Genomic DNA, 19123 nt, shown 5'->3' on the forward strand with positions numbered 1-19123 from the left:
TGACTTCTTTCTGTCTGTGGCTACTCACACTTTTAATACTTATTCTTATTTTTCCTAAAGGACCCAGATACTTCTTCCACTGCATAAGGGTGTCAATGGAAAGTGCACTGGCAGCCAGATGTTGTAGGCCTTTTGGCCCATTGAAACAACATATTGTGTGTGTGTGTGTGTGTGTGTGTGTGTGTGTGTGTGTGTGTGTGTGTGTGTGTGTGTGTGTGTGTGTGTGTGTGTGTGTGTGTGTGTGTGCTAGTGTTGGAAATAAATAATAGAGAAATAGTCATTTCTATGACTAACTGTAGTAACATCAGGCCTAATAGCCTGTGGATGGACTCCACCCTCTGCCCTGTTTACATGGGCACATGTGCTGCTTCACCGACAGCCCACTCGCACATCCCAATAATAAAAACCCTCCTACAAGCGAGCCATTTTCTCCACCCAGCGCGATTACAGCCAGTGTTCGAGTGTGATAGGGTCTCTTCTCCTCCACCCTGGCGGACTCCTCCCGCCTCCTTGCTGTTTCCCAGCCCACAGGGCGCCACCAGGGAGTGGCCAGTGGCCACGGAGGCAAGACTTAAATACCCAATCCGCCTTCCTCCTTCCCCACCTCCGTGTCCAAAGCAAGAGATGAACCATTGCATCTTTATACTTTTGTTTGATGAGACAATATCACAGAATGAGTGAAGAGAAATATCAACATTTACGAGTACACGTTTACTCATGGCGCCATTTAAGCGGAAAACAGATAACCCAACGTCAATCATACTCAGGGAGACAACCTACCATGCTTGGTCCCGCCCAATTCTCCGCCTTTGAGACAATTACATTGGCTAGTTGATCCCCGTTGGCAGAAACGACCTCCTCCATAGGAGGAAAGCAGCGATCCTTCCCACGTAGCTCCTAGAGGGGTGCGCTTCGTTTGTGTAAAGGGACAGCGCGATAGTACAGTAAACCAGTGCGAAAATGCATTATTATTGAGTCTTTTCATATTATTACTAAAGAATAAGGTCTGGACACGTGGTTTGCTATTCTGCGTTTCTCGTTTGTTTTAACTAATGGATTAAATTGAATCATGCTAAATTAAGTGCTAAATCTAAGCCGCATGACGTGATGATGATGAATTTGCGTTGACGTGGTTAACGGTATATGCCTATTGATTAACTACATCCGTTGATGAGGATTGTGTGATATGGTTGAAAGCTCGAAAAATCTAGTAAATGAGCCTTGAGTCAATATTACTTTGTAAAACTATACTGCCAACGTTTAAAATTAAAAAGTGTAAAAGCTATTTGCTGGTCAATGTTCAAACGTGGCGGGCTACGTAGGTCCGTAAATCGAGCGCACCTGTCTATCTCCTTCATAGGGGGAGCCTGTCAAGTTTGTGTGAAGTTGTGAAAAGTTGTCAACCCGAAAAAAAAGAGCAGAGAAACTCCTCCCGTCTTCAAATTATGAGCAGTAAGTGAACTTTTCAAACTCAGTGGCATGTTGTGAACGAAGCATTAAGTTAACAATAACAAGTATAATTAAAGTACATATTTAATATGTATTCTCTGCTATAAGTATGACATTGTATTGTTTTATAGCTCGCGCCTCGAGCAGTTTAAAAGTGACCAACTGGCGTTACTTCACTGCTAATTGTCGATACTCGGCTAACAATATTTAGCCAACTAAGTAGAGCTAGCTTACTGTGTAACAATAACTTCTGTTCTTAATTGAAACTAGATGCTTACACAATAATTTACCATCAGCAATTCACTTGTGCTAGCTAAGTAGTTTTCTGTAGTCCAGTTGAAACCATGACAGTCTCTTCAGCTAATACTTAACGTTGCAGTTTTACTGAACATTACTTGTTGTGTTCATGTTAGCTTAGCTAACAGGCTAGCTGGCCCTTACGAGCACTTGTGGCTTGGATTTCCCTGCATTTCTGCCCGTAAGTGTTTAATGTCAGACTGTTAATAAAGTGATGTTATTTGTGTGAGGTCGACCGTGCGTTAACGTGAGTGTGGTTTCTCCTCGTTGTTGAACGGTAACAGTTTGATGGACTGCTTGTTTCAAATGTAGCAACTTTAATAGAAGTGATCTTACAAACTCTTCTTCCGCAGATCAGCAGCAGGGTGAAATGGCCGCTGTGGAGAGCGGTGGAGGCTACAGTCTAAAGCGAAACAACAACTCACAAGTAGGTTTTCACTTTCCCTGTTTAGTCGAATCAGATGATTGTCAACCGAGACGCATTAAGTGTACTCCCCACTCATACCCACTGCATGTGGTATTTATGCCCTATTGACGTGAGTTAGTTAGATTCTGTCATCCGTCTCTGTCGGAACCTGTACGGGTTGTTGATTTTCTCTCCAGAGCACATGTCACCGGGGTGGGGAATGGGCAGGTAGAGTTCGCCCACACGGGGTGTTCCCGTCAAACCCCGGCACTTGATGTGCATCTCGCTCGGCCCATTTGGCTGGCCTTGGAGGGGGTGGCTAGAGGACTGTGTCAGTTTATAGGGCAAAATAAAGTGTGGGAGGGAGATGGGTGGGTTTGGGGGGAGGGGAAGCTCTGGAAAAAAAAGATGTGGTCCCTCCCATACTCTCCCACACTCTCCCACCCTGCTTCCCCTCTGCTCCAGCCCCTCTCCATGTGAAGTTTAATGTTATGAATGCCGTTCTGGGTGTGTGGCGCTACCGCATGGTTTGCTTTTCATTTACAAAGCTAGTCACATGATTTATCTTGTTGTATTTCTATTTAAATCTAAACTACACCATTAAAAAAAAATCTAATTCTAACGTTCACATTAATTCCAAATTGTTCTTTGACTGTTAAAGTTTAGGCCTGACAACTTTGGATCTTAATGTTTTGAATGACTAATGTAATCATCCTGCTTGATCTTCTCTAGTTTATATTTTACTCTGCTGCTTCACTGTCAATAAAAGTGCTCTAAAAATATTGTTAGCATCACTATATTGGTATTAATTTCCTTTAGTACACTAATTTAAACTGCGTCACTAGATTTAATAAATTAGCATTTTTACACCTATTTATATACCTTTTCTCACTGCTGCAGCATTAACATGTATATGGGATATTAAGATGTATTTAAAAAACATTTTTTGATAATTTCCTTCTCTTATACTTTCATGTATTCTCTTTCCAGGACTCACAGCAGCCATCTCCTCTTGCCTTGTTGGCAGCCACGTGTAGTCGAATTGACACCCCAGGAGAGAATGATTCACCTGCAGACCAACACCAACAAAACCAGCAGCAACAGCTGGAAATAAACCAGGGTGTTTTCACCTCCAGTGCTAACGGCTGGCAGGTTATCCCGCTTAGCGTTCAAGCAACCTCAGGCACTAACACCATCACCACCGACTCCTTAGGGGTGATGACAGCAGACATGGGCAAGAGCAGACAGTTGCTGTCACCATCAACAACTGTCGTGAGTACTCAGGGACAGCAGCAGCAGCAGCCACAGCAATATGTAGTAGCTCAGGCTCCATCGATGCAGGGTCAGCAGATGCTTACCGCCATATCAGGTATGATGCCCAACATCCAGTACCAGGTTATTCCCCAGTTTCAGACAGTAGATGGCCAGCCACTGCAGTTGGCACACGCTCAGCAGGATTCTGGTTTAACTGCCGCTGCAGGCCAGCAGTTTCAGCTAGTGTCATCTGCTAATGGCCAGCAGATCATAGCTGCAACCAACAGAGCTGGTGCTGCAGGAAACATCATAACGATGCCCAGTCTCCTTCAGGGAGCCATCCCCATACAAAATATAAGCTTAGGCAATGGCATGTTACAAACCCAGCCCCAGTTCCTGGCAAATATGCCCGTGTCACTAAATGGAAACATCACGTTTTTGCCCGTCAGCACTGGAACAAGCGGAGGAGATGCAAATGGTGGAGGGGATACAGGGGGAAACCAACTTATACAGCAACATCCAGTGTCCAGTGGGGCAGGTTACATGACGAGTGCGTCCACTATCACCACACAGGCCGCTTCTTCGTATGGAATGACTCAAACACAGAACAGCAATGGAGTGTTGATGGGGACATTCCAGCAGAACACGGCATCTTCTCTGGGTGTCCCGATACAGCCAGACAACAGGGACGGGCAGCAGCCACAACAAATCCTCATTCAGCCTCAGCAGGTTATCCAAGGTGGAACATCTCTCCAGACCATCCAGGCCGGTACCGCTGGGACTCAGGTATTTGCGACTCCGACACTCAGCCAGGAAGGGCTTCAAAATCTTCAAATTATGCCAAATACAGGCCCCATCCTCCTGCGCACCGTAGGCCCTAATGGCCAGGTGAGCTGGCAGACCATTCAGATCCAGAGTCCGGCAGGACCACAGATCACGCTGGCCCAGATGCAATCTCTCCCCCAACTTGGCCAGACTGCTTCTACAGCTGGGGGAGTTTCTGTCAACACGGTGCAGATTCCAGGCATCCAGACCATAAATCTCAACACACTCGGAGGTTCCGGGCTGCAGATGCACCAGCTGCAGACTGTTCCCATCACCATCGCTAGCTCTGCAGGTCAGTCAGTAGCCTGTTTTTTTAGGAATAATTCATGTTCATTGTATAATAATGCATAAATGCTATTTAGCCAACTTTTGCATTTATATTTTGAAAAGGTGTCCTTTATAAACAAAGAGTATATGAAACAGTTTGAAGAAGGACTTTGTACTAAATTATGCAATCCTCATGCAGGACAGTAAACATGTTTCTAATTCAAATTTGAATATGTTATTTTGACTTTGCCTTTTGATTATGTCTACCAAAGTTATTTTAGGCAAGGATAATAACCAACAACTATTATAATACAAAATAGAGGTTCACCTTGACACTAACTGGGGCTGAGTAAATATGTTAAATGGTCATGACAATTCTGTTGACTTGTTTATTGACCTTTCCCCCCCAGGACTGGCAGAGTATCTTGTGTCTCTGGAGTTGAACTCTTTTGTGTGTGCACTATACTGGTAGAACCAGTTCAGCTGGCCCAGTGTTGCACAAGTTTGTGTTCTTCTTGGCGACACTGCATCTCCTCAGACCTCGGTCACATTACAGTACAGTAGTTATGGGTTAGCCACAACGTCTGTGACATAGGGGTGTAACCTGACCCCTCCCATCTTGTAGCAACCGTTATCATATCTATACCCTTCTGTTTGGTTATTGGCCCCTCACATTATCTAGTCTACATTTGTGATGTTTGTGAGGAGTCATTGGGTCTCTTTTTAGTGAATGTGATTAGCTCCATTATCCTTATTATTGAATTATTTCTGTCAGCTTCGTACTGAAAGGTGGATTTAACTTCACATCAGTGTCTGTGCCAACAGCACAAACATTTACTTTAATATAGTAGTTAAAGCCTGAAGGGTTCAGGTGATCTGTTTGACTGTTTATCCTCAAGCTAATCATCATAATCATATTAGTACGTCATGCTGGTACAGCTAGAGAAAAATTATGAACAGCCTGGGTTTAGTATCGTTTGATTCTTAAGCGATGTTGAATATAGCCGTTGTAAATGCCCTTAAATAAGTAAACATCCACAATTCTTCACTCTTTGTCATTGGAAATGACTTGCAGTAGGTCTTATCATAAATTACAAAGATATTAGTTGCAGGCAACATACAGCTGAGGCCAGCACACATTTTAACAGCCATAGATGTCTGGTTTACTCTTTTGGTGCACCTGCCATTTTAAAAAAAAACTGTAAAATGAATGAATACAAGGAAGCTATAATCTCACTTAGGATATTTTTTTACAAGAAAGAAAAACTTGATGTTTGATGAGATGGTTGGTTTGTTCTGAACTTGATTGATTAAATGTATCTAAACCAAAAATCTCAAACCCTTGTTATAAGTTATCTCACATGAGTGTTTTCTGTTCGGTCGCTGCAGGAGAACAGGCGCTGCAGACAGGCGGAGACAGTTTGGATGAAGGTGCACCTATGGAGGACGGGGACATCAGCCCACCACCTCAAGGACGACGCAACCGCAGGGAAGCCTGTACCTGCCCCTTCTGCAAGGATGGAGAGGGACGGTATGTCACTGAACCACTAATGCCATCCAATACAACAGCCCTGCTGTGAAGTCTACTCCTATGGTTTTTACCCCTCTGTACCCCTCAAACAGGGACCCGACTAAAAAGAAGCAGCACATTTGTCACATCTCTGGCTGTGGGAAGATCTACGGCAAGACGTCCCACCTGAGGGCCCACCTGCGTTGGCACACAGGAGAACGACCCTTCGTCTGCAGCTGGTCCTTTTGTGGCAAACGATTTACCCGATCAGATGAGCTCCAGCGCCATAAGAGGACTCACACAGGTGAGGATTTCGTTTGTTTGGCATTATAAGAAGGACATTAAATCTCACACGACTGCAAAACCTAAAAAAAAAACAAAGACATGCCTATGTGGAAACGACAACATGTGTTTTTCTTGGCAATATAGTTTTCCAGAAAATCTGCTTTTTTGCAAAAGGATTTAATAATTTATCAACAGTAACAGTAAGGCAATTTGGTATCTATCTTGATAGTCGACTTATTTTTTTTAGGTTAAATATTTGATGCTTTTGTTTTGTCTTCAATCATATTAAAGTAAATATTTTTGGGTTTGAATATGTCGGTTCAGGGCTTTAAATTTATATTTTCTGACATTTTATGGGCCAAATGATTAATCGAGATAATAATCTGCAGATTAATTCATAATAAGTCTTTGCTGCTTTAGGATTAGTAATCCAATTAAATCTTACATATGATCTCTAATTAACCCCCGAAATATTAAAAATGTCTTCTACAGTGCATTAAACCTTACATACATTTGATCTAAAACCAGGTGCAGCTGTTTTTATATTGATTTTTTTCATTTCTTCCTCTGTTTCAGGTGAAAAAAGGTTTGTCTGCCCCGAGTGTCCTAAACGCTTCATGCGCAGCGATCACCTCTCCAAGCACATCAAAACCCACATGAACAAGAAAGCAGTCGCCACCAGCAGCACCGCCGTCTCAGCCGACGCTGCAGAAACAAAAGTCGGCACAGGAGCGGAGTCGGCCGGCGACCAGCACACCATCGTCACCATGGAAACCTTATCTGCAGAGAGCATAGCTCGGTTAGCCAACAGCGGGATCAACATGATGCAAGTGGACCTTCACCATATTAACGGTAACAGCTACTAAGGACGGTGGAGGAGCGGGGAGACGGGCTTTGGTGGATGTTGCTTTAGGACATGTGGGGCTAAAAAGTGCCGACACAGAACCTCTCACGGGCTTCAGACACGAGAGACGCTCGCAGGTGCAACACAACGGACACTATTGAATCTTGTATTTAGATATATCTGTGGTATTGAAGGGTCAGAGTATGAGGAGACTAGGGACATCATCATGAAATCTCTTTTCCCCTGAGTTGAAATGGCACTACACCAACATCTGTCCCACATAAAAGACTCAATCTTACCCGATGGTGGGATTGCAATAACACACCTACAGACCGGCATACTTGATGCTGAATTGGTAGCTAATAATAACATCCCATCTACAAGCGTCTTTAGTAAAGAGATGACGATGTCAGACTCTCACCCTGGTTTCCGAGGCCGTTTGCTCCTCTTCTCCTCGGGTATCTCCGGCCCTCCTAGACCAGGCTGCTGTATCAGCCTGGCCCCTCAGGCTAACTGACCTATAATGCTAAAAATCACCCCTATAATTGTAAGTATAACAATCTTGTGCCGAAAATATTTTGTATTGTTTCTCACATTTCTATTTTAACAATCCCAGCATCATAGGAATAATCTGAGAAGTGTTTTAGGGTGAACCGTTGAGGGCCGGAGTACTAAAGGTCCCGACCGGGTCACAGCCAGAAGCACTAATCAGTGTGAGGACGTAGGTGTGCCGGGGCACTGACATCCTGAGAAGAACTCTTTAACCTCTGCAGTAGGTACACACACACTCAAGCCATCATGCTTTGATACGTTTATCATAGCGAAACATTTTGATTTTTTTATGTATATATATATATTTTTGGTAAAGGCTACAGAAATTCTTAGCTTAGGCAGGATCATCTTACATGATTGCCTTTCAGTTGTATGAACCTCATGCACAATCATCTTAATCTTATGTTATTACTTTTTTATATATATATATATATATATATAAATATATATATATATATATGTAGATTCAATGTTTAAATTTAAGAGCCTTTCTGTCATAGAATAATGTATTCTATACAGTCCAGATCTTCCCAGTACCTTTTGTTTTTGTTCCTGTGGTATACTCGTCTTTGCCTTGCAGTTGCGTCAGTTTCCGTTTTCTTTTGGTGGAAAACTTTTGTTTCTTCTTCTAGTTTAAATCGGGTCCGAAGTATTTTTGTAATAATGTCCAGACTGCATAAATATGCAAGCTCAAAACCAAAGGTTCATACTCATTTTATAAGCAAAACTAGTAAGTCTTTCTTTGGTCCGTGAACTTCCTATTCATTTTTACTCGTGTATTGCATACGTTAAAGTTCTAACTGGAAAAGATCCGGCTTAAGGCAAGCACCGGACACACATCCCTTTGTTGTCCAAATAAATAAGTTGCAAAATGTATTGGTCAATATTTCTTTCCTGAAAAATGCTTCTCACCAATGTTGAAATGGTTGTTTATTTGACGAAGATAATTGTAACGTGTATGTTTAAAAGCTCTCCTTTCAAACTCTACAGACTAAGTTCATCAGACAACAAGTGCTCTTACTTTTTTTTTTTGAAGGGATTTTATATTGTGTCTATACAACTACTGCAAATGCCAACAGCTGGATTAAAATTCTGAATATACTCGTCTCTTCTTTGCAAACTTGTGTCTCAATCTCACAATCAAATGATTACCAAAAAAAATACGTTATTCATATAAAAATCACAGGTTGTGGATGTTTTATTAGGATTAAAACAACTTAAAAGAAACAATATGAACAATTGCTGCACCTCGTGTTAACATCACACCTCTACATTGTTGTCCTCATATTTCAGTTTGTTACGGAGGCTGTAAGGAGACATAAAGACATTGCAGATGTTCTGTTAGTTCCAACACTTACGTTCACTCATACAGGTGGACTTGCAGCATACGAGAACACCAATTTATCGAAATAAATCGATGTAGTTGCTCACCTGCTGAGGTAGGAGTGGACGTCAGAGAAGCCGTGGTACTGAGCGAGAGGGAACAGGATGCCGGTCGGGCAGCGGCCTTCACGCAGGCGGCAGAGGCTGCAGTTGCAAATACCGCGACAGGGAGGACACTTCCACTCCTGAGGAGACAACCAAAAGGTTAAACACTAAAATGACTTGAAACAGAGAAAGACAAACGTAAAAGTACACAGGCAAAAAAAGATTTTTTTTTAAACTACATTGAGTACTTTAGTAATCCCAGGGAGAAACTACCATTACAGCAGCTCAGCAAAAAAGACAAAAATAACTTTTCAAAATGTTAACATCACTAATGAAAGATAAATGGAAAGCATGAACAAGTTATGCTTCTGATGAAAATACAGGAAACGCATTTCCAGTCCTGAATATACAGAGAAGTGTACTGCCGCCTTGGACTTTAACTGAGCAATCAAGGAACTAATGGCAGACATTTTTAAGCCTTCCGCTTAAATCTCTCTACACACCTTTGATGTATAAAATCTCTCCCCATGCAAGCCTGAACACTTACCGACCGTATACTGAAACAATGTGTGCAAGGTTAATATTTGTGCATGTACACAGGTGTAGAGCGTGTGCTGGTGCGTCAGCAGTCTGACCGGATCAAGCAGCGCCTTCTTGACGTCCTCTCCGTATCTGTTCCTCAGACACGGTCCACAGAACTGACCCTGGATCCCGCGACAGTCCTCACTGCGGCAGCACGTCTTAGTGTCAACCGTTTTCTGACGGCACTGATGACATGTAGAGCCCTGAAAATACAAACCCCAACATTAGATGTTACACAGGTACACTATCATTTTATGACATTTCATAATCTGTTATACAGAGGGTGAGCACAACCTAGTCGCCTCAGTAATGGAGAGAGATTGCCACCTGGTAATGACCCGACGGCTTCATTAGTTCTTCAACACGTGTCACCACTCACCGTGTCTCTGTTGTAGACCTTTTCCGTCATGATGTCTGCAACCAGCTGAATCTCGTCCTCCGTGATGTCCTCCACAGGACGGATACAATGAGGTCTGCACTGCTTGGGCCGCGGGGTGCCACGGCGCTGTGGGGATCTGCGCACCTGGAGCACAAAGACGACGGATCCCAGTGAGCTTACAGTTGTACACAGAAATGGACAAGATACAGATTAGGTTAGCTGAACACAGACCTACACAAGGACGAATACATGGTCCAATCTAACCATTATACAGCACATATAAGAAGCACAAAACGGATGAGAAAACACACACTGATAAGACTACAAAGACAGACGGTTTTCACTGTCATCATTCATCTCGCTCAGTAATACTGTTCCTCAGGGACAACACACAACAGTTTCGCACAAACCCACAATCCTACTGCATGTTATACAAAAAAATGCTTTTCTCAACATTTTAAACTGGTCCTTAATAAATGACAAAGCCGACCTCCAGCAGCTCCTCCAGGCTGAGCTCCAGGTCTTCCTCCTTAGGGGATGGGGGATTGTCGCTTCCCCCCATTGAGCGGGTTTGTCTGCGAGACGCCCGCTTTGGGTACTTCCTGGACTCTCCTCCGGCTGCACCAGAGCGCGGTGAACGCTGCAAAAAAAATCACCTCAGTACATTAGCCTGATTAGAAATACTATTAGTCAGAGCTCAACTGAATATAGACAAGAGGATGGCAGATACGTTTTATTTTGATAGGTCCCTAGACTACATTTCTGTCCACCATCCCTCATATTAAATATTAACTGTAACAACTCAGTAGTGTGTGAGAGACTTTCATCGTTCTCAACTCACAGAGCTTCGGTCTTTTGTCTTCCGTTTGCCTGCTTGTTTCTTCAGAATCCCTGCACCGCCTGGCATTTTCTGCAGGTCTGCCATTAGCTGAGCCAACTGTTAAACAGGGAGGATGAAAGAGACATGGCAGATGACAAGCCTCCCCAGTCAGTCTAGCAGGGCACATTTTTTTTTCATTTTGTTAAGTCAAATCTTCAGTCATGTGTCCTGCGCCAACACCCCTGATTGTGAAATGCCATTTTTTTTTACTATATACGAAAAAAGGAGTATAAATAGAATAGATCTGTAATATTATTAATAATAGCTCTCTCGAATATAAAAGTGTGTGTGAACTTTGATTTGTGTTGGGTACACTGGGTATTCCTAGGCACTGGTTTGGGAACCACAGCTTTAAATACATTGTTACATCAGCCGGTCAGTTTGCTAACAGTACAATACTGCGTATGCGTATACTGTGGTTCTGTGTCACCATTGCTTTGTTGGCCTTGATGTTCTGCTCTCTCTTGGTCAGGAAAGAAGCAGACACGTCTTCTGCTGAATCGGATCCACACTCTTTGATAGGAGAGGGCCGAGCCACTGCTGTCTCCTCATCTTCAAATTTAACACGCCTCTTCTTCTTTGCCTGACTGGTCTTTCCTGTCCACTTCACCACCCTCTTTTTTATCCTCTTTTCCTCCTCCTCCTCTTCATCAGTGGACTGCTGGGTAGAGGGAGTGGAGCGGAGAGCCACCCTCAGCCTGAAGGTTTTGGCACCAGAAGATGGTTTAGACGTTGCTTTCTGCTCCCTGGCAGAAAAGTCAGACTGGGCTTCATCTTCATCTTCAAAATTGGAATTCTGATTAACATAAGAAGGTGATTTATCATTTGGCAAGTTTTTTTTTGTCAAAACTTCTTGCTATAGCAGAATATAAAAAGAAGAAGTAAGCTGCATTTAGTTAAGTATGACAAATCCGCACAGTGCAATATTCCTGATTTGAGTATATCATACAACAACCAAACTAAGTGCGTATCCAGATGTAGGTTTGTGTTTACTTGTCCAACCCGATGCTGGATCTGGCAATACACAGGCCTTACTTTAAACCAAACTACTCACCTTATCGCAGTGGTCGCTCATCTCACTGTCAGAAAAGCCCAAAAATGTTCGCTCATTTTCAGAGTCCTCCACAAAAACGTCGGCTAACGTTAGCTTTTTGGGGTTGGCGTCCATTCCTAAAACCCCTGCCTAAAGAGAGATACAACAACAAGCGTAGCTTAACAATATTTAAAATGTGTGGTACGCATTTAACTTGGTTATTAAGTGATGTTATGTTATTTTACTATTGTATTGTTGATGACAGGGACCAACACGCTTCTGAAGTTTAGCTAGGCCCGCCCGCGCGGAGTTAGCTAACGTTACCTGTTCAATTAATCTGATTGAAAGGTCGATGTGCCTGTTTTGAAGTTCAGGGCAGCACGAATGCACAGAACAAGCCCCGAATCATGTTGCATATTAACTCCGCCCTCACGGGGTTAACTGGGTGCCAAAACATGCAGCTTTTCAAGACACAAAAAAATGGTTATCGGTTACTTTTAAGCCTAAATTAGCCTAATGTTAGCTTTAACGTTTAGTTCTGGGTGTGTACCATGTTCGTCAGCATATTAGCATGGCGCCCTCCAACCACAGACATGCTCAGACGCCATTAAGGCAAATAGATCCAGGAAGCAATGTATTATTATCCAAAATTATTATTTGCATGGTTCAAACACACTTAACACAGTCAGTAACATTTGGCATTAACACCAAGTAGTGGGACAAGGCATACTAACACAACAGTATAAACTTAACTGTCATAAAGACCAACCTTGACTGTTTTACGAAATCTAGCCTACAACGTTACTTAAGTTTCTTAGAAATAATTAGTAATTTGGGAAGTTAATGCAGGATTTATGTTTTCCGAGATGGCTGACAGAGGAAAAGGCATGTTTGTGCATTTACAGCAGTGCTCTTAAACATTGCGCCTGTAGTGGAAAATCTAGTTCCTACATATTTTCCTACACATTGATTCACAGGGGTATCCAACCTGCAATGTCATCAGTACGTGAACCAAAGATTGACCTGACCACAATTTTGACAATCACTTAGATTGTTTTTGTATCTCATAATTTTTATTTTATAAATCCAGATTTTGGCATAAAATCTCTTTTTTTTCTCTTTTTTTTTTACACACGAGTATTGCTATTATTGTCTTCCTAATATTCAAGTTATAAAGTTCTATTGAACTTTATAACTGGGCCCATATATTTTTGGGGCCATAATAAAATAAGACTAAAAGGAACAACCACACAGTCACTGGGTTGTCCCTGAGCACACTCTGTAGATGTGTTGAAATTCAACACGTGTTGTGTCATTTTTAACACATCCCTTCTTAGAGTGTAGTGGGAGTGATGCCGGGAAACTCCTATAACATTCCCAGGACTGATAAATACTCTCTGCTTGGCCGGTCCTGGCTCAGAGTGACCATGATCTTGCGACAGTGGTGGATGATTTGGGCTCTGGGTGAGTGCAATTGCTATAAAAAAAATCCGTATGTGTCTGTGTTTCTGTCTTTTGGTTTGTTGTGAATGTTTGATGTGCCTGCTGTAAATCCTAACACGTGATGAGAACGGATGATGTGATCAGCAACTATTTGTATTTCTTCTTCCTGCCAGCATGCATCTTTATATGCGTCTCCGACCAGTCTTTTCCTCACAAGAGACGGTGTGCATTCCAAGTGTCTCCTTGGAACAAGCGATACACAACTGCTGGCAATGTGAGTGGGTCGGTGCAGCTATGTGAGAACACCCAATGCTGCGTGGGCTATTACCGGATCATTGATGACCGGCCAGAGGTTGACGTTCTCGGTAAGAAACCATGGCAAAACGCAAGCTATCTGGACCAGTATCTCTGGACTAGTCTGCATGGTCTGGATTATGTTCTGTACTGGTGCACAATTTTGCTCTCAAAAGTTTATCAAATGATTTAAAAACTAACCAACTTTAAGCCTTAAATCTAAATCATGAAACCTCTGACTGATGTTGGCTAGTTATTTGCTGTAATGTATATTAGTCTCCAGGCTTAGTTTGGTTCTCGTGTATTTTTAATTGTCTATTGTGTTACTGATTTTTCTGTTGCAGCTTGTGATATTGCGGAAAAATCTTGCCCAGATGCAACCTGTAACGCACGAACACGTTTTGACGGTCGCCTCCTTTTGTGTGTGTGCAACACAGACTTTTGCAATAGCAACATTACTTGGATCCCAGAGTTCGAAGAGCCTCAACCCACCTCCTCTAATTTTGTAGGTATGACCACGATAAGATTGCTAACTAATCGTTGAATATCACTTGCAACCAACGTAGTGAAACAATTATATCCTGACATTATGACAGAGTGAGGAATTGTTTTATTTATTATTACAGAACATGTTATAATTGATTCAAAAGACATCTCTTTTTTTTTTACATCCCTCCACCTCCACTCACATCTAAGCCACCATAAACCACCCTCTACTACCCTTTCATTTGAAATTTGACACTTTTTTCATTATGCTATATTCATATAATGAAACCTGTAAAGTAACAAATACAATTGATTTACTCAAAAGGGGAGTTATCATTTTTCCCAGATAACATTGACAATTTTCTCCTCCATGTTTTCTTTTTAGATGAAATCAAGAAAGCTGCTGCAATAACTGTGCCTTTGCTCGTCCTGTGCTTCCTACTGACCGTTGCAGCCAAATGGAGATGCCTATTTAAAAAGAAAAGTAAGATCCTTTTTGGTTTCAACATCAAGATAGAAATGCAAAAATAGGTTCTTTCTAATTATGTGTTGATTTGACTTTACAGTGGCAGAAAGTGTCAGTAAGTGGGAGTTAAACTAGAGTAACACAAATGCCTTTACAGGCATATTGTTGATATTTGCAGGTGTTGACTAAGCGCACACACACAAGGAGGAGTTTATTGTCTTGATCCCTCAGATTTAGATCAACTTAATTTAATAACGCACACACATTACTGCTCGTTATGGGGAAATGGAGTTTACAGCTCCCGAATGAACCCTTTCTATGGCTTAGAATTTAGCATAAAGGTAAAAAAGTGTTGTTTCTGTGTCAAGTACCCTCTCTGCTTTTCAGAGGATTAGAGAAAAAAATGCCATGTTTCCACATTTTCTAAACTCGGATTCAGTTCTCATGATTCTTTGTTTGACCTTGTAACTGTTTCATTCTCTCACTAGTCTGACCTTGGTGTTTATCTCTGCTATAACACTCCCTTTTACGCCTGTCCTTTGTTTGTTACTCTTCAATCAGACATGTGGCTCTTCAGTCGGGCTAGTTTAAAATGAATAGTGACTTTATTGTCAGATTACCGTCAATGAGTGTGTGTTAATTACAAGACCTGTCAACTTTCATTATTTTAGAGGTTAATCCACCCTCCCATGATGATTACGGTGGCTCACGAATGTGTTCCTGCGAAACAACTAAAACCTCTGAGATTGACATCGCTGACATTGAACTGCAGCAGGTAAGCAGCTATCACATGGATTTATGCTGTATGTATGAAAGCAGTGTTAAAAACCATCCAGTTAGGTGTTATATCCTACCATGTCCGGTTGATTTACCTGTATGTTTCTACCTTTTCAGATTGTGGGCCAAGGGTATTTTGCAACTGTTTGGAAGGGGAAATACAAGGGATCCATTGTGGCAGTGAAGGTTTTCAATGATGGCTGGAAACACACATTTACTGCAGAGAAGGAGGTCTATGAGCTACCACTAATGAATCATGCTGGGATTGTCCACTTCTTTGGCTCTGGGAGTAAACCGGGTGGAGGCAGAGGGCTCATTGTCCTTCAATTTGCTGAATGTGTGAGTGGCAACCAGTCATTTTGATTTTGAAATGAATTGTGCATTTCTACATGTTCTCAGAGATCAAAAGTCATTTGAGGAAAAAGGACAAATAACAGAAGAAAGAATCATGGCCAGGAAGCAAAGAAAGGCATTAGGACTTAACTCTTATAATATTATGAAAATGGAACCACTACTGATTCCTTAAAATGGCTATAGTCAACATTTTTATAATAACAATGAAATGATAATGTGAAGACAATGTGAAACTGGTCAGTGGTATTGTTAAACCTCTAGAGACTTATCACCTGAATCTACAGCTCCCCTCAGTTGGCAGATGTTTTCAGTGAAAAAGCTCAAAGAAACCCACTGTACACTATCCACTCTTCATCAAACAGCAGACGGACACAGTTGGTGAGTAGCTGGTGAAAATAGTGGAGCATCGAGTTGCTAAAGAGCCAGATATTTCCCTCAGGAGTCGGTAGAGTCCAAAGAGAGTGAATATTGGACTTACATTCAGCCAGTGGACACAAACACAGCACTGTTGCTTAAGTTTGTCATATTAACCTAAAAGTTGAGATGAGGTGGATACATGATCACACATGTGTCTTTATTTTATACAAGCCAATGTATAAAATGTTCACGTTCTTTGACATAAATTGCTGGTGTCCCTTTGATTTCAGGGTACTCTCCACTCCTATCTGTGTAAACACACGACCAACTGGATGTTGACACTGAAGTTGTGCCAGTCTTTATCGCAGGGACTCTCCTATCTGCACTCTGACCTTCACGAACATGGTATTGGCCAGAACATTTCTGTGAACAAATGTGTGTTTGTGTGTGCATGTTGTAGTCTTTTGGAGAAGTACTTTTCAGGTGATTTTTTGTATTTAAAAACAAACAAACATAGGGCTGCATACAAACAGCCCACATATTACAGGGATCCATAATTATACACATAAAGCAGGCGTCACAGTTAAACAGGTTTAAGGAATAAAGTGTGAGTTTTTCTTGATCTTTAAAGTCCACTGCAGTTAAATATCCAAACAAATAAGAATCTTATTTTTCTTGCAGATGTGCATAAACCTTCCGTGGCCCACGGCGATTTCAGCAGCTCCAACGTGCTTGTGAGAGCAGATGGTACCTGTGTCCTGTGTGATTTTGGATGCTCAACCATCCTGCGTTCTTGTTCTGGACATCGCAGCTGGCAGAGCCACACAACACACATGGAGGTGAGACTTAGGCGGAACCACAATTTATTATTCTTAATTCACAGTACAATGAAATCATAAAAAAGTGAGCGGTCATCTTGGGTGGTCTCCAAGAAATAAAATGAAAACAAGCAGAGGGATGACATTTAATACGTAGAAATAAACAATTCACATGACCATCCATCTGCAGGGTCATTTGCGGTTGGGCACACTGCGCTACATGCCCCCTGAGATCCTGGAGGGCTCTGTAAACCTAAGCAGCAGCAGGTGTCTCATGCAGGGGGACATCTATGCTCTGGGACTGCTGCTGTGGGAGATCTTGACGCGCTGCTCTGATTTATTTAAAGGTAAACTTCCTTGATCAGATAATCATGAAAATCTATCAGTAATTGAGATGGGAGTCCAAACATCTCCACTCTTTAAATTGTACTCATTGCACTTTTGAAAGAGAGATATTTTATCAATATTGTCACAACTTTTGCTTTTACTTCCCTTTGAGGTTGATCTGTGTAATCAACTGTATCTCTGTGCTCTGCTTGTATACACTTCACCTATACAGTATGTCTGTTGTGGTACTATATGGATGTTCAAATTCATGCAAATGTCTCCATCTGCAGGCGATGTTGCTCCGCAGCATCAGTTGCCTTATGAATCTGAGCTGGGAGCCGATGCAACACAAGACAGCCTCATCCAGTACGTGTGTCACTTGGAACAGAGACCCTCCATACCTAAACACTGGGAACTGCTACCACAGGTATTCTTACACAGGTGCTTCTGATATGAACCTAGTTTTTTTTTTATTGGCTAGGTAGCAATGAAGATAAACGTACTGGATAGCTCATGAAAATGCTCATGATATTGAATTAAGTTTGCCAATGTATTGACTCATTTGTCACATCTCAACTTTCAGGGATCTGTGCTGCAGGAGCTCCTGACAGATTGTTGGGACTGTGATGCGGATGCTCGACTGACTGCTCAGTGTGTTGTGAACAGATTGGGCTCTCTTCAGTCTTGTTACTCTTCGTGACTTTTTTTTTCCTTTTTTTGAAGGTTGACTTGTAATGTACATATCAAGCATTTGCACTGTTCTCTTTGTGTCATCACTGTGTAGCTTTTCAGTACATTTTCATCCATTTTAAAGTAGCCCCTTATTAAAGAATGCATATTCTTGACTTGGATATGTTCCAATTACTCTTTCTTTCAATTAGATCCTTACATATAATAGGCATGTCCATAATGGCAAATTGGGAATTGTTGGTTTTTGAAAGAAGGACAAAAAAGGAATGTTATTCCTGGTACTCTCAGCAGTAGGTTAGTTTGTTTGCCTAATGTTATGTAACTATGATACATGATTATGGTTTTGTATTTAGATGATTGTTATTAAAAAGATAAAGATACGTAGGACTAGTTACACTTAAAGTAATAGGCCTTTTTCACAGCAGACTTTTTGACTTGTCATAGCAGGAAAATCACAGGTGGCGCTATTACTGTAAATGATTGCTCTGTTACATTTAAGTACACCAGTTAGTAGGCCTTTTCTTTTTTTACTGAAAGCGTTTATGACATGCCAAAGTACAAAAAGCATGACAAAATGAATGATGGCTGAATTCCTTTTAGCTGCCTTGATTTCCTGGTTTTGTCCATGCTGCCTCACTGTCACACTGTCATGGGGTACTTGAATTGAACAGAACCATTGGTGTTATTGGAAACACTTGTGCTTTTTCCTATATTGAAGTCAAATGATCAGCTGTGAAAAAGGCCTTTATCACAAACTCTGAAGCTTACATATCTAAATCGAACATAGCCGTCACTATTGTTATTAAGTGCAGCTGTGTTTTTCCTGCCATGTTAAAATATCTGCTGTCAAAGGTATGTTGGTACTTGTAAAAAAATGTTGCACATTGATACCTTAGAGTTATTTTTGCCAACATCTTTGATTTTCTTAAATCATATTTGTTCAAATTAAAATTATTATAGCTATAGAAAGCCATATGTTGTATGTAGCTGTTTACATTACTGTTGATCCATGACGTAATTGATTTATTTGTCATTCCAAGTCAGAGGTGTGTGTGTGCGTGTGTGCGTGTGTCATGGCCAAACCCCACTTGGCTCCTCCCTTTTAAATATCTCATTCCCA

General features: G+C 41.6%; 3 protein-coding genes across 3 annotated transcripts; 2 read left to right on the forward strand and 1 right to left on the reverse strand.

The window, feature by feature from the left end:
- The first annotated feature begins 1399 nt into the window (after positions 1-1399).
- On the forward strand, positions 1400-8796 carry sp1 (sp1 transcription factor). The gene is made up of 6 exons (XM_079156762.1): positions 1400-1452; positions 2100-2173; positions 3143-4523; positions 5888-6029; positions 6122-6312; positions 6870-8796. The coding sequence occupies exons 1-6, from the start codon at positions 1446-1448 to the stop codon at positions 7157-7159; spliced, it is 2085 nt and encodes a 694-aa protein (XP_079012888.1). The 5' UTR covers positions 1400-1445; the 3' UTR covers positions 7160-8796.
- Positions 8797-8949: 153 nt separating this feature from the next.
- Positions 8950-12126, reverse strand: LOC306715822 (cell division cycle-associated protein 7-like; the record flags this gene model as incomplete). The annotated part of the gene is made up of 8 exons (XM_079186302.1): positions 8950-8995; positions 9121-9257; positions 9753-9902; positions 10079-10222; positions 10569-10718; positions 10920-11015; positions 11389-11754; positions 12013-12126. 8 exons carry the CDS (start codon positions 12124-12126, stop codon positions 8950-8952), a joined length of 1203 nt encoding a protein of 400 aa, XP_079042428.1.
- Positions 12127-13555: 1429 nt separating this feature from the next.
- Positions 13556-18013, forward strand: LOC306715823 (anti-Muellerian hormone type-2 receptor-like; the record flags this gene model as incomplete). Its single annotated transcript, XM_079186303.1, has 10 exons — positions 13556-13799; positions 14073-14237; positions 14600-14698; positions 15391-15455; positions 15575-15796; positions 16459-16573; positions 16850-17007; positions 17177-17333; positions 17604-17740; positions 17897-18013. 10 exons carry the CDS (start codon positions 13556-13558, stop codon positions 18011-18013), a joined length of 1479 nt encoding a protein of 492 aa, XP_079042429.1.
- Positions 18014-19123: the final 1110 nt, after the last annotated feature.

This window comes from Pholis gunnellus (assembly GCF_910591455.1).
Source record: "Pholis gunnellus genome assembly, chromosome: 3".
Classification (NCBI taxonomy): Eukaryota; Metazoa; Chordata; class Actinopteri; order Perciformes; family Pholidae; genus Pholis; species Pholis gunnellus.

Coding starts and splice junctions, on each gene's coding strand:
- sp1 (XM_079156762.1), top strand. Junction 4,524..5,887: donor CACCATCGCTAGCTCTGCAG/GTCAGTCAGTAG, acceptor CGGTCGCTGCAG/GAGAACAGGCGCTGCAGACA. Junction 6,313..6,869: donor CCATAAGAGGACTCACACAG/GTGAGGATTTCG, acceptor CCTCTGTTTCAG/GTGAAAAAAGGTTTGTCTGC.